Source organism: Lytechinus pictus, chromosome 5 (genome assembly GCF_037042905.1).
Source record: "Lytechinus pictus isolate F3 Inbred chromosome 5, Lp3.0, whole genome shotgun sequence".
NCBI classification, from domain to species: domain Eukaryota; kingdom Metazoa; phylum Echinodermata; class Echinoidea; order Temnopleuroida; family Toxopneustidae; genus Lytechinus; species Lytechinus pictus.
In genome coordinates, this window is record NC_087249.1 from 25037290 (window position 1) to 25051890 (window position 14601).

General features: G+C 35.2%; 2 protein-coding genes across 5 annotated transcripts in view; one reads left to right on the forward strand and one right to left on the reverse strand.

Annotated features, from left to right (window-relative positions):
- The window catches only part of LOC129262225 (phosphatidylinositol 3-kinase catalytic subunit type 3-like), a 26427-nt gene extending 19876 nt beyond the window's left edge, over positions 1 to 6551 (forward strand). The window contains exons 18-19 of the mRNA XM_054900310.2: positions 659 to 784; positions 1196 to 6551. Coding sequence (XP_054756285.2) covers positions 659 to 784; positions 1196 to 1210 — 141 coding nt within the window. The 3' untranslated portion in view covers positions 1211 to 6551. The remainder of the gene's footprint in view (positions 1 to 658; positions 785 to 1195) is intronic.
- LOC129262224 (kinesin-like protein KIF24) overlaps positions 3250 to 14601 on the reverse strand; it is a 26015-nt gene continuing 14663 nt past the window's right edge. For 2 of the 4 annotated variants that reach the window (XM_054900307.2, XM_064100086.1), the window contains 4 exons: positions 12268 to 14547; positions 10790 to 10831; positions 8365 to 8464; positions 3250 to 7907 (listed from right to left, as the gene is read on the reverse strand). In XM_054900307.2, the coding sequence (XP_054756282.2) occupies positions 7752 to 7907; positions 8365 to 8464; positions 10790 to 10831; positions 12268 to 14547 (2578 nt within the window). In that variant the 3' untranslated portion in view covers positions 3250 to 7751. The remainder of the gene's footprint in view (positions 7908 to 8364; positions 8465 to 10789; positions 10832 to 12267; positions 14548 to 14601) is intronic. The other 2 variants (XM_054900309.2, XM_064100087.1) reach the window with 1 other exon arrangement.

Sequence of the window (14601 nt, forward strand, 5' to 3'; positions counted from 1 at the left end):
AGGGCACAATTTCCACTCCCTGGGGAGCATTCCTTGCATTCATCGCAGCCTCCTCATGGCGCTGGCAAATTCAAACATACAATATCTTTCGCATCCTACCGGGTACCCATTTAGCACCTGGGTTGAGAGTGGCAAAGTGTGGATAAACGCCTTGCCAAAGGACGCTAGACCGCGGTGGGATTCGAACACACGACCCTCTATTTACAAGGCGAGAGTCAGAACCACTTCACCACGGCTCTTCCATTTATTGATTGGATTGGAAATTAGACATTGTAGAAGCTAACAAATTATTTTCCATTTTTTTATAAAGCACACTTGAATTTTGCATTCTTCTAAGAAGCTGTTAATTTACTACTTGTGATTACCCGATATGAAATAATGATTGTACTCTTGATTTTACTATGTTTTACTAAGAATATGTGATTGTCAGTCAGTCCAAATGTTTTATGCTGTAGAAGTTGAATATGCTTGATTTTGAAATGTGTATTTGAGACAAGTTCTTTTTTTAGGATTTTGTAAATTCATGGCAGTTCAAAATTGCATCAATGTGATGTATAAAATTTATAACATTGTCAATTATGTAATTCTCTGTATCCCCTTCATTTGATTTTTTTTTTATAATAGCCTCTAAATGAATAATTGTGTTTATTGATTATAGCTCCAGGATAAGTTTCGTCTAGACCTCACTGATGAAGAAGCGGTTCATTACATGCAGACATTGATCGATGAGAGCGTGGGGGCAGTCTTTGCAGCTGTTGTTGAACAAATTCACAAATTTGCCCAGGTAAGGATGATCCCAATTTCATTATTTGCATTATTTGGTGTGTAGAATGAAATTGTAAAATTCTACATGTTTTCATGACAGACTTGCCAGATGTTTTATCCGTACAATTACCATAAGAACTATGTTACTCGGTCATTCAGAATCTAGGAAAGTTGTCAGAATTGTCGGATAAAATGCTGATGAAATGCTCACCCAGGTGTTGTAACACCTATATAATGAAATGCGATTGAAATCAAATACGGAATTTCCTGATCTCAATATTCACATTAGCCAAGTAAAGCATTTATAAAGGGGAATCTGGTGGTTTACATCATAGATGTGCTTGTGCAGGTAGATATTGCATATACTCATTCTTTATTTTATCCTTTCTCTCCCATCCTTTACATCTTCTCTCATTGTCCTACCATTTAGTACTGGAGAAAATAAACAAATCTAAACTGTGATGAACAACCAAAGAAGGAATCAAGATGAACCCTAGGTCTCTAGCAGTATACATCATTGCAAACAGTGGTGCCTATTTAAATCATGCCTGATTCGCAATATTGTCACATCTCAAAGAGGCTCCTTTAAACAACTGTAACAGTATCATAAAGTGCCGTACATAACGGAGAAATACAAGGAAGGTTTTGGAGCGGGCATTTACTGGATGAATTTGCTGCTACAAGCTGATGACTCCAAGGGAAACACTATCATTCCATATTTGTTCTGTGTTTATACTTCTCGTGCCATAGAAATGGCAGCTCTGTAGTGATCATGTGGAGCGTTGTGGCCCAGTGGATTAGTCTTCGGACTTTGAAACAGAGGGTCGTGGGTTCGAATCCCAGCCATGGCGTAATTTCCTTCGGCAAGAAACTGATCCACAATGTGCTGTACTCAACCCAGGTGAGGTAAATGGGTACCGGTAGGAAATAATTCCTTAAAAAGCTGTGTGCGCTACGAACGCCTAGCTTAGCCGGGTAATATAGGAGCGCCTTGAGCACCTAACAAGGTGGATATGTGCGCAATATAAATACCCTTTATTATTATTATTATGTGGATTATGTGGGAACTATGAGCGACTGTGGCATGATAACCAATAAAGGCCTCTAAGTGTGATTGTCTATGTAGATTTCCCGGGAAATTCATCATAATCGACTATGACTAATGCTGGATTCTACATATATTTGTCCTGACTTGGATCCGTAACATCAAGCTTTAGCGATTGATCATACAGTTGATTTGTATGCTTGAAAGCACATTTGGCCCCCGAGTCATTACGTTTATTTTGATTTTTTTTTTTAGTAATAAATAGGCGTTTCGGGTTAACTGGCGGTGGTTTAACAACCCTTCCCCCAAAGTTGCTGAAATTTCATTTCATTCTAATCCCACATGTAGACATTCATGTTAGGGTCTACTCGATCTAGTTTGACAGAAAACTGAAAATGATCCGAGTCAAGAAAGAAGGGAATATTCTTCATTTTCTTGATAGTTTCCATCTAAATCAAAATAATTTCAAGAAAATATGGAAAATAAATGACAATTTTTTTTAATGTGAAGATTTAAAACATGAAATCTCAGCAACTTTTGGGGAAGTTCCCCCGTCCCTTATGATTGTCAAAATAGAAAATGTTATGCTTTTAACAATTGTTTGAACAGCATTTAAATGTGACTAGGCCCTAGTGCAGATAATGAAATCAAGTTTAAAAAAAAAATCCCTATAATCAATCTCTAAACTTTGTATTACAGGGACCAACGATGTTAACATAAATGCAATGTTGCTGAAATATCAGTTAAAGAACATTGAAATATAGTTCCTTCACGATGTATATTATTTCAATTGAAATATAATTTAAGATACTACTATTATATTTGTGATCATCAATGATGATTAATACCCGTCAATCATGTATATTGTATATTTGAGCTATCAAAATTCTTGGGGGGGGGGTGATGGGCTCCTCTTTACATGTAAATGACATGTATTAGTTTCACATTATGATATAAAAGAGCTTGAAATTAGAATTGAAAGTAACAGGTAAAAACTGTTGATTGATATAAGTTTGGTATTACAACTCATCCAGCAGAATTTCATTCAAATGTACATCAACTGGATCAACGGACCCCATTAATGAATAACATATTTGTCATGGAACATAATCAGTGACCCAAGGGGGTCTTTCATAAAGCTGTCAAACAGGTTGTGGATGACTTTACAATTATCTTGTATAATGGGATGCCCAAAGTTAAAAAAGAAAGTGAAGTGAAATGTCAAATTATATTGCGATTGCAATTTACATTGAAAATGGTTTATAGTAAAACGGATCCTTGCATGTTAAGTTTATCTGATGCAGTTAATTCATGATTAAGAATCCCATTCGACTTGCCATTCAAGTTGACCCTGAAGTTATAACTTTACAAACAACTCTGTAATACACCCCCTCCCAACAGAATACAGGAACAACATGAGAATTATAATAGAGACTGGATACATTTTGAAACATCACACACTTTTATTCATTAGTCAAACACATCACAAGTGGTAGTCAATGGGAAGTATATCATATTACACCAATGTATCACCATAAATATCAAAACTGACAATTAGTGGGCTATTCTAACCTGGTATATCTGATGAATTCTGTTAATTTCCCAAGGATTAATAAATGAATTTTAAACTCTTGTGGTCATTGACCTGTATTCACAACAGTGCAAGTTTAATCTGTAATTCCAACTATGGAAAGTGGATGGTTGGATGTCCTCATTCTTTTATTTCCCAATGATGTTTACATGACCTGGGCCTTATTTTTTCATAGTCAAGAAAACCATAGTACTTCCACATTACAGTTTAACTGTTGGCTAATGTGACATATTTGACTATCCATAGTTTTACCACTAATTCTAACAACAGTTTTACTTAGTACACTGTTGTCAATATGAGTACATGGGTTGATCATTGATGGAATTCATATTCGTGAATTATTCAAGGAAATCTGAAATAAATGAAATAAATTCATGCTTTTCATTTTGAATTTTCTGATTACTTAAATCCATTATCTTATTTTACAATGAAAATATTTGGTCATGTACATATATTTATTTTATTTGAAAATCATTGAGCGTTAAGTCACAATTCACAAAGGTGCATGATCATGGACATATGTATTTATATTTTCTTCCCTTTTTATAGATTTTGTTATCAAAATTATCAATATTATCTTAGTGGTGGAATGGATTTCTCTCTCAATTATACATGTATTAAATCATATTTAAACTTTAATTTTGATGATTCTGCTGACATATATTACAAGTTGAAAGTGGCTGCATGTTAATGTGTGTTTCTCTAAGTAATATAAACTTTCAGAATTTTGAGTCCCAACTATATTAATCAACAAAATATTTGCACTGGGGTAAAAAAGCTGCATAAAAATATTTCACTTTCACAACTACTCTTAACACACTAAAACATATAGTGTACATATTAACAAATGGCAAGAACATAATGTATACAGCGTAGAAATCAATAACACATACAATATGGCAAGCACTCACAAATTTTGGTCAGATATTGAAATGGCATTATAATGGATTATACTAGGAAACTATACATATTAACAAGGTTGGTTATAGAATCTAGATCAACTTGGTATTGCAAGCCTGTAACATGGAAGTATTGGTTGGAAAATATTTTCTTCCCCATTTGATAAAAGGAAAGCACTGGTACTCATCGTTTACAACAAGTTCATTTCAACACTATACTTGATGATAGGGGCCCATATTCTGAAGTCAGGTTTAACTTAGACCACTGTCTTACTCTGTGCTAAAATTATGGGGAGCCAAAAGTTTAAAAATTCTGTATATTTCTTAACTTTTGCTTTCATAATGAAGAAAAATACTTCAGTTATCATTCCCAGACAATTATGAACAATTTGGGTGTCATGTGAGTTAATATATTGAATGTGTACTGTTAGGGATTTGTGCTCCAATTGGCTCTCCATAGTTAAACCACAACTTTAAACCAGGTTTTCATTTAAACCCGAGTTCAGAATACGGGCTAGGGTGTCTAAAAGCTCAAACTTCATGTAGACTAGAAGTTTACATATTGGGCTTTCAAAATGGAGCATTTTTTTTTTATCAGGCATTTGACCTACATGTAACTCAAGCAGGAACTACATAATGGATCAATATTAAACGGATTATTAATAATAAATAATACTAAATTTATATAGCAGGAAAAATCCTTATGAATGTAAGTTTTTCAATTCAGACCACCATGTTAAGATCAAATTCATGTAGGTGATGGGTGAACTAACAAGTGCTTTTCATAATCAATTCCTGGGTTAAGAATGCATGTACTAACTTCTAATTGACTTCAATACAAATCTAATGTCATCTTATGTCTTCTTAAGTACATCACATCTGGAAAGCAGGTTTTGAAGCTGTTCATATTCAAATACATGTAAAATACACTTCTCCTTTACACATTAATGGAGGACTTTTCAAACATTTTACACTATTATTTTGTTAAAAGTTATACAAAGTATAATACAAGCATTTTAAATGAGGTATAAAGAAAGACCACAGTCATGATAAAAATGGTGTAGGCAGTGGTGATAAGTGAAAGCACATTATGACCTGAATTCAACATCAAAAAAGGAATTTAGCAGCTTTTCATCATTTATGAAGGAATTTTCAATTTAATAAATTTGAAAATCACCTCGGCCACCAAGTTACAATGGGGGCTTTGTGTTGATAGCAAACTAAGTAGATAAAGCGACATAAATTAGTTTCAGAAATGATTTTTATTCAATGAAAATTGCAGCATTAATGAATGAAATAATCAGTTATAACTTCACTCTGCTCTATGTACTACAAGCCACCACTCAAAGTCAGTAAAGCATCTTTCATGCAGGATCCCACTAACATCTAATCATCACTAATGCTCATATTCATTATACATGTAGATAAAACAATGGGAACGGTTGGAACTGCTTATCGTCTTTCACAATGACTGTTCATGCATTCCCCATTTTTTTTGCTGATGAATGCGAGGATAAGCAATAAGATGCTTGTCGAATTCCTGTGTGAAAGATGCAATTATATCTAGTTATAAAAACAGGAGGAAGTGATTTCCCCAAAATCTTTTGAGGTTCTTGAGACTTGTCGTTTCAGTGACATGTCCCAGTTTGCGCATTACATAATACATGCTTGCAAAATGTTCCCTTATTGTGACACCACTCAAAAGCATTGATTATGGGAGATTGTTCAACAACAGTGCCCTTCATTAATCAGAATGTTTTTCTTTAAAGTGGTAACAAACCCCATTTAAACACTACATTTTTACTGAGTAATCCTTATTCTTCCCTTTTGCTTGGGATTCATTGTTTCTTTTTTTTTTCAATTCTAACTCATAGCCCATGCTATTTTGTATATCTTCGGAAAAGGTTGTTGACCCAGCAAGCTTCTCATGATAATGGAAATTGTTGGTGCATATATGATGAAACAAACTGTTGCAGATGCACGGATTAGTTATAACAAGTTTTGTTGAAAAATAAAATTAGTAAGTTTTTATAATCTGTCAACTCTGTATATATGTACCTAAATGAAGTTCTTCCATTTCATTGCACATAATTCCATTAAAAGGATCAGCCATTATATTGTGTATCAAAGAACTAACTACATGTATTTGATAATGATGAATGTAGCACATGCATGTTATGTTAAGAAAATTATCATATTTCAAAAATGTACAAACAGTGCAATTATTTAAATACATAAGAATTATTTACAACATTCATCTTCACTTGTATTTCTTTGTGTGTTAATGACGGAGAAAGACTGAGAAAAAATACTGCTTATGACACCAAAGGAGAGAAATATCACATTGCTGAAATGAAAAGTACTAAATAACTAGTAAATTTTAATTAATAAGACAAGCTGCAAGTATGGGAAATGTCAAGTCTAAATTTTCCAGGGTTTTTTCACACTTTCACCCTACTTGCAAGTTACACATATCTTTGAATATATGGAATCACAAAATCACAATGTGTTATATAATGTGAAAAATAAACATCATATTATTCAACTAAAATACAGTGGAATCTCAGCATAAAAAGCCTGATAAAAGGATGTTGATATAAAAGGCTATATTTCTTGTCCCAGCTACTAATCTGCTACATGTATTATACAAGTTTCAGCTTTTTCAGGGTAATATTGATTATTTTACTGAGTTTCCACTGTATATTACATAAGAATGAAGCATTCACATTGATAATAATGCCACTTAAAACCTCAAGTTCCCATCTAAATTGTACGCATAATTTCCAAAATCAAGGGTATTCCAGACACCATGAGAGATTGCCTGACATAGCGAAATTAATAAATCCATGTTCATTGGTTAATGGGTAACATGTTACAAGGTCCCCAATAAATAAATATATTCCACTGATGGCTTACTCTAAAGCAGGTCTTTAGCCGTGGTGTAGCGGTTCTGACTCTCGCCTGTAATCAGAGGGTTGTGTGTACAAATCCCACCGTGGCCTAGCGTCATTTGGCAAGGCATCAATCTACACTCTGCCACTCTCACCCAAGTGCTAATTGGGTACCGGTAGGAAACAACCGTCATTGTGGTTGGTTTAGCAAGTGTGCGACTAACAGGCTGCATGAAATGCTATGAATCCAATGACCAGGTAATAATAATTGTGAAGCGCTATATAAATGCCAATTATTATTATCTCAGAAACTATTCTGAACAGAATCAGCTGTTTCTTTTGCATTTTTCATATAGTTTACAATTCCCTGATCAATTTCTGTGTGGTTAAGAGCACTTTGAGAATAAATTAAGCTGAACCCTGACTACAATCAGATTCCTAAATCAATTTACTGCATTTTTATTAAAAGATTTGAATAATTTCTTGACCTATTTGGATTTGGTGAAGAGCACCTGAATGAATTCAGTTGGTCTCTGAATGTGTTCGGAATTCAGATTCTACTATGTATTTCCATCAAAGCTTGAGTGATTCCTTGACCGATTTGGGTTTGGTGAAGAGCACCTTGTGAATGAATTCAGCTGATCTCTGAATGTATCGAGGCACCATACATGGCTGTCTAGTAAATCTTCAGCCTGGGACATGTAGGTTGGTACATCCTAATGAAAAAAGATAAAAACATAATGAAACCATATAATTGACAGCCAACGGTTATTAATTACACTGAAATGCATTGAAGGTTAAATAAACATCTGATTGCTTAAATTGATTTCGTTTTGCATAAAATTTTTGCATAAAATTTGAGTCAGTGTTCATCAAAGCATGTGGGAAAATTGGTAATTTGGAATTTCTTCAAAGTCAGGTAATTTGTATATATTATTCACCTGTCTGATGACAACAAATAATGCACAGATTACCTTAATGAATACAGGGGTAATGCAGGTATCTTGGGTATTTAAAATGTTGCACAAAAGTATCTGAGTAGTACCTAATGCTTGCTGCACCATGTAAATACCCTTGAACAACCTGCATCATCACTAACACACTCATACCTGTGCATTATTTGTAAACTAGTTGTCAGAAACATATATTTAATTTGAGGGTTTATTTTCTCACCATTTGGTTACTTCTAAGCTGTGCAATGAGACTCCAGCCTGTCTCACATAATCTTAGAGTTTCCTCAAGCTGATCTGCATGTGCTGCCAGCAACAACTCCCTATGAAAAAAGAAAAAGCAAAAATGATCAGAAACCATGCCAAATTATTTGCATTATCTCAAATGAATCTCACATCTTTCTGAGTGGACACCGACTGATATGATCTTTCAAAAACTGCTTAAAGGACACATAACGTCATTTTGAAAGAGTTACATTAACTTTTAGTTCAAGAACATATGAAGCGGTGCAGTATAAAATAAAGTGTGCTGCTAGAATATTTTTTTACTGTGATTCATCTAAATAGGTCATATTGAACAGGCTACATTTTACTTTTAATTTTTACGCAGACACTTCTGAAAACAAATAATGTATTTCTAGCCAAGACAGGGAGGGGGATACATGTTTTAACACACAAAGGATGCAGGTAATATTCTATAAATACATACCTTTTCATATATTAAGGTTCATGGAAATGCTCCTTTATTTTTTATACAATACCTATCTAACATAGACTTGCATGACTTTTATACTGCAACCATCAAATGATGAAATGAGATGTAAATACAGAAAGCCAAACACATGAAGCAGTTACCACAATGGTTTTGTTATATATATCTTTTGAAATCTCATGCTCAATATGATGATCTGAATCACCTTGCATGGGCCCAAGGCTCTGCACTCAAGTCTCTGTTCAATTCAATTCTGAATTTTTCAAACTATTTTTTCCATCAAAATACTAATCAATATAAAACTTTTATTAGGAATAGTTCCGATTTTATAAAGAATAAATTTGACACCAATAAACATTGCAATCTTTGATTTGCATGATACATACTGTTCAATATATGCAATGCATATATCATCAAATACAAATTCTAACAATGCATCAAAATTTCATAAATAATAATGACCTCTACCCTCATATAATTTTGGGGAAAGGAAATGACATGCACATACACTGAAAAACAGGTCGATGATATTGAATGAAATACAAATACATGTAGGCTTTTGTGTTATACCCTGCTTGTTTCCATTGTCTAATTAATCTCGTAACCCAAATTAAACAAATAATAAGGGCAGCTCAAAATATAATACATGTTCTGTGGCAATCTCACACCGTCTAAAAAGAGTCTCCTTAATTCCTGAGAGAATACTAGACAAAAGAATGTTGCTACTTGTGTCAATATGCTAAAATGAAGCTTTCTCTGAGCTGTCCTAATTTTTTTTTATTTTGAGATACAAATTCAACACCCCAGTGACAATATTTTGCATGTTTTACAAACACATTTTGCTTTAGTTTACCTAAGAATCAAACAGAAATAAACAAACTATCAAAATGACCTCAAATAAATTTACAGAAGCAAAATTAACATGACCGGAACACAAACCAGCAAACAATACATTGGAAAATATTAAAGACAAAATACACCCAGAATCAGTCAAGCTGATTCAAAAGAGTTGATTCAATAGAATAACGAAGTATAGACATCGAACAAACCAAACTATTTCTTGTATATTTTATCATACGAAATATGATATATTTTCCCTCTAACTTGAAATAAGGTATGATTCCTCTCCAAACAAGGCAAAAAATTATTTTTCTTTTAAACTTGGGGGGGGGGGGGGGGGGGGTGGGGGCTATTTTACAATATACCGCCTAAATCTAAAGCTTAAACATTGCAGTGAATGGACGTTTTCCAGAGCTTTTTTCCAATTTCCAAAGGATCTTTTGATCATTTCGAGCCGAAATCACCTTGAGCCTCCATGTAATATATTCCCTGCTCTGCACATGTGGAATTGCCATTGTGTAAAGTAACAGTTTGTGACAATAATGGAGCATTGCAATCAATTGCAAGTCAATTTTAGGTATTAAAATCAATCACAAATCTTTTGATTAAATGCAAATTTGCAATTGATTGCTGGTCTACATCTTGCATCAATAAAAATAAATTGATTTGCTTTAATGAAAACTGAGCTATTACTTATTGATTTGCAATTAATTGCAAATATATTTTCTTGCAACACCCCCTAAGTCACTTTTTGTTGGGATGGAATTGAAGGTGAATGAAGACATCGAACAACATAGTACATTACATAACAATCAAAACAACCCAAAAATCCTGCAACTCATGATGATCAAATAATATGATAGGACACTTATTCTGTTGTTTCATTCCATGGTTGAAAAAAAAAAGTATAACAGCAAGCAAACTACAAATGAGAGAAAGCAAAATGATAGCAAATGCTCTATATTTACATACTATAAGAAGCGATAAATGCAAAAATCAAATTACACATAAAAAAGGAAGATACATGCAAAAAACCATGATTCAAGAAAACATGCACAAACGAACTGAGCAGAAGACTTGAAAGTTAGAAAATTACCTTGTGCTGCTTTGATTGTTAGGATGTGCAAATGAAGAATGACTGGAAGATTACAAGTGCATTGTGGGTTAAAATAGAGAAACAAATCCGAGGATAGAACAAGGGTTTTTAAAATAAAGATGGCAAGAGTATAAGAAAGAAGAGTACATGAATGAGAAGGATTGAGAATAGGGAAAAACAGACAGGGAGAGAAGAAGACCGATGAAGAATAAGTTAAAGGTCTAGATAATATACATTCTAAAAGAAAAGCAATTGACGCAATAAGAAGAATCGATGGATTTTCAACGTGAGATTTTTCAATATTTAGCAACAAAGAATAATCTCCCAACAAGAGAGTCTGCATAATATCCAAATGTATAACTCTAGTAAAATGAAAGACACAATCAATATAAGAACAAATATTCCTTAAGACTAACATCTTTGATGAATTGTCTTGCCAATAAGGTAAAGAAAGGCTTGTGCATGGTTTTAACATATTTTCGTCAGCTATATCTTTGCAGTTTTGCTCCGACATTTCCAACACAAATTTTATCCCTACGCTGAAATAATGATGCCATATTTGTTACTCACATTTCAAAACAATAAACATTAGAATCTCATATAAATTGAGAAAAGAATTTCAATTTGACCCATCAATATGATAAACATGATGAAAAGATTATGATGAATATAAAGAAAATAGCATGCGAATGCCACTTCAAACTTTACAATCAAATCAAACCTATCAATGCGTAGAAATGCATACCAATTTGCTTTAGAAACATGTTCATTTCTGAAAGAAAAAAACATTTTTTTTTCAACTAACGTTGGTTAACAAAATTGAATCATCTCTAATACAAATTCTTATCCTTATGTAGAGTGCTTCGGGAAGAGTGCAATAAAAACAAGTATGATTATTACAATCGTAATTGTTACAATATAAGAACTGGACATGATCCAGCATCAGTTATGTGTACAATTCTACTTTCCTGGAAAATATGGTACTCATAAGATGATAATATATATCTATAAAAAGTTATGTCAATTCAATAATTTGTTCTTTCATCTGAATCTTTATTCACAAATACACCACTGTTGTAAAAGTTCTCTTTATTGATCTTTCATAATGAGCATTGACCCCAAAACGGTATAAGTAACATGTGGATCAGATCTACATGTAGGTCATAACAGATGTATGTCTTGTCAAAATTCACACATGTTATAAAAGAATCCCATGTGTTTTCACAGATTGCAAATGCAAATATGAATTCACATATATCCTTGGGTGCATCTTGGCAAACATGTATTTTCTATAAAAAAAAGTTTCCACTAAGAAAATAATATAAAAGCTATAAGTAGTAACTATATTTCAATGAATGCAGAGCAGCATATTAATTTGTCAGTAGTGATGAATTCTAATCTAGTAAACTATGACCCCAGTATTGTACAGGCAGAGGTTAAATGAACTGAATTGATATATTGATATGAGTTATGTTTACCTTGCTCTTTCTGCTGCCGAGTTTTGCCTCTGGTATACTGGTCTCTGAGGAGGTTGAAGTGTAGGGCTGGTGCCAACTGGTTCATCATTGAAGCTTTGGCCAATCCCCGATGTCCTCATCAGACTACCCTCACTCTTGGACTTGGTCAAGGTCACACGAGGCGAGATTGGGAGTGTCGTCTCCTCACATTCATCCCTTTGGTTTTCTTGTCCAGTGACCACTCCACGAGCTGATACGAAAGACTGGTTTTTCGTCTCAGAGTTTGGATTCTGAGACCCCTTGGCAGGTGATTGAATGGTTGATAATGATAAGTGTGAGAGAGACACGTCCATTCCCAAGGATTCATGCCTGAATGCCTTCGGGGTTGAGGACACTGCTATTCGTTGCTGTTCCAGACTGCTCTCTTTTGGGGTTACATAGTTTGTACTCTGGGAACCATATGGAGAAACTGGAAGGTGACTTTGTGCAGAATAGAACACCTCCTGAGAAGATGTCCCCTTACCCTTTTTGACAATTGGTCTAAAACCATTAGTGGACCTGTCTGCCTGTGGATATCCAGTTTGTAAAGATTGCACTCTGTCATCTTTCCCGTCACCCTTGCTTCTGTTGTGCATCTGTAAATTCTCAGAAAATGTCTCCTTTGCCACTTGAGGAGATCCAGCATCTCCAAGAAGCTGTCTCTGAGAGAGTCCGGAATGGTGCAATTTTTCCCTAAGTACATGAGAAGATCTCTGATTATCGGGACTTTCCTTTAAGCTAGTACCTATCCTGGTGCCAGTATCATCACTGTTATTCCTCATACCCAATGTTTGCTTCATCTTCCTTTTCATTGGTGATTCTCCCCTGGACTCCTCTAGGTTTCCAATCCTATCCATGAGCAAATCCTTTTCAGTATCGAACTGTTTTTCAGCACCAAAAAGTTGTTTCTTAGCACCAACAGAAGACTTTTCTTTTGCTTGTCCCCTAGGTGAATCAGCTGGAGAGATATTTTCATGGAACTTGTCTTCTAATATGACCCTCATCCATGGCTCTGACCCTGGTCTGGGTGTGACAGGTACAGGCGACCTTTGGAGCGATCTCTCTATCTCCGCGAGAAGTTCACCAGTATCACTGGATCTACTCAATGGTCGAGATTCAGAGCTTGATGTACTGGACCTCCAATCAATCTCCTTGGAGTGGGTTACCCCTGAACTTACCCTGACTTCTTGAACTTCATCTAAATGCATTTCATTATGGCTTTTGAATACATCTCCATCATCAGAAGACTTCTTGCCAGACTTACTTTCGTGCTCTTGGCCAACTCTTGCAATATCATCATTAATTTGATCTGTAGGATCACTCCTAGGTGTTTCAATCTCTGTATCCATATCAGGCAGGTACCCACTCTCGATGTCCTCAAGATTCTCTTGTTGCCAACTATACCTAGGATTGGGTACATCAAATCGGTACGGGATATTAACCTTGCCCTCATCAGCCACTTTCTGGGCCCATGTCCTTTGATCATCAGTCTTTTGTCGCTCTCTGGAGGGACTCTCAATATACCTTGGATTCTCAAATTCAAGCTTCTGAGGTGGAGGAGGAGTTGGCAAAGAAGGCGAAGGTGTCCCTATATCCTGCTGGTTTAAATCCCAGATAGGGAGACTGCTGTTCAGGAATGCTTTTTTCATTCTTGCCTTGACCTCTGGGGTTCTCTTGGAAGGTGTCTCATTGCCAAGAGAGAGATTCATATCTTCAAACCTGCTCCTGTTTGCAATGGCTCTCATCCTCCTCTCCTCCAAGGTTCTGTTCTCTCTCATCTTTATCCCGGACTGAATCACCCTAGTCTGCTCTACAGACTTGTTCCCAGCGGCCTTGGAAACCTGCTCATGCTTCAACATCGACAACTCACCTTTGTTCCTCTTCTCAGTTTTACCCTGCTTATTTGTTACTTTCTGAAGATTCTGATGTGATGTAGATTTCTTCCCCACAGCAAACTTGTTACTGGATTCACCACCTGTTGGAGTCTTGGTTGGAGAGGTATCGGGTGCACTCTTTCGCCTTGGTTCCATTCTGCTCTTACCGGTTTTCTTGGTGGGAGAGACTGCACTGGCCCTCCTGTGGCTCAAATCACCTTTAAGAGTAGAGGAAGAGCTATCTTGCTTAGATTTCTTGAACTTTTGGGGAGTAGATGTACTACCAGGACTAAAGTTGGATGGTGTCGGAGGATGTTTGGTTGCTATGGTAATTGAAGAATCAGGAGCAGGACTGTTTCCTAGCCCTCCTTGTCTCAGCTCTTTCACTCTATATAACAAAGGCAAAAGGAAAAATGGTAATCATAAACTTCTGACAAAAACA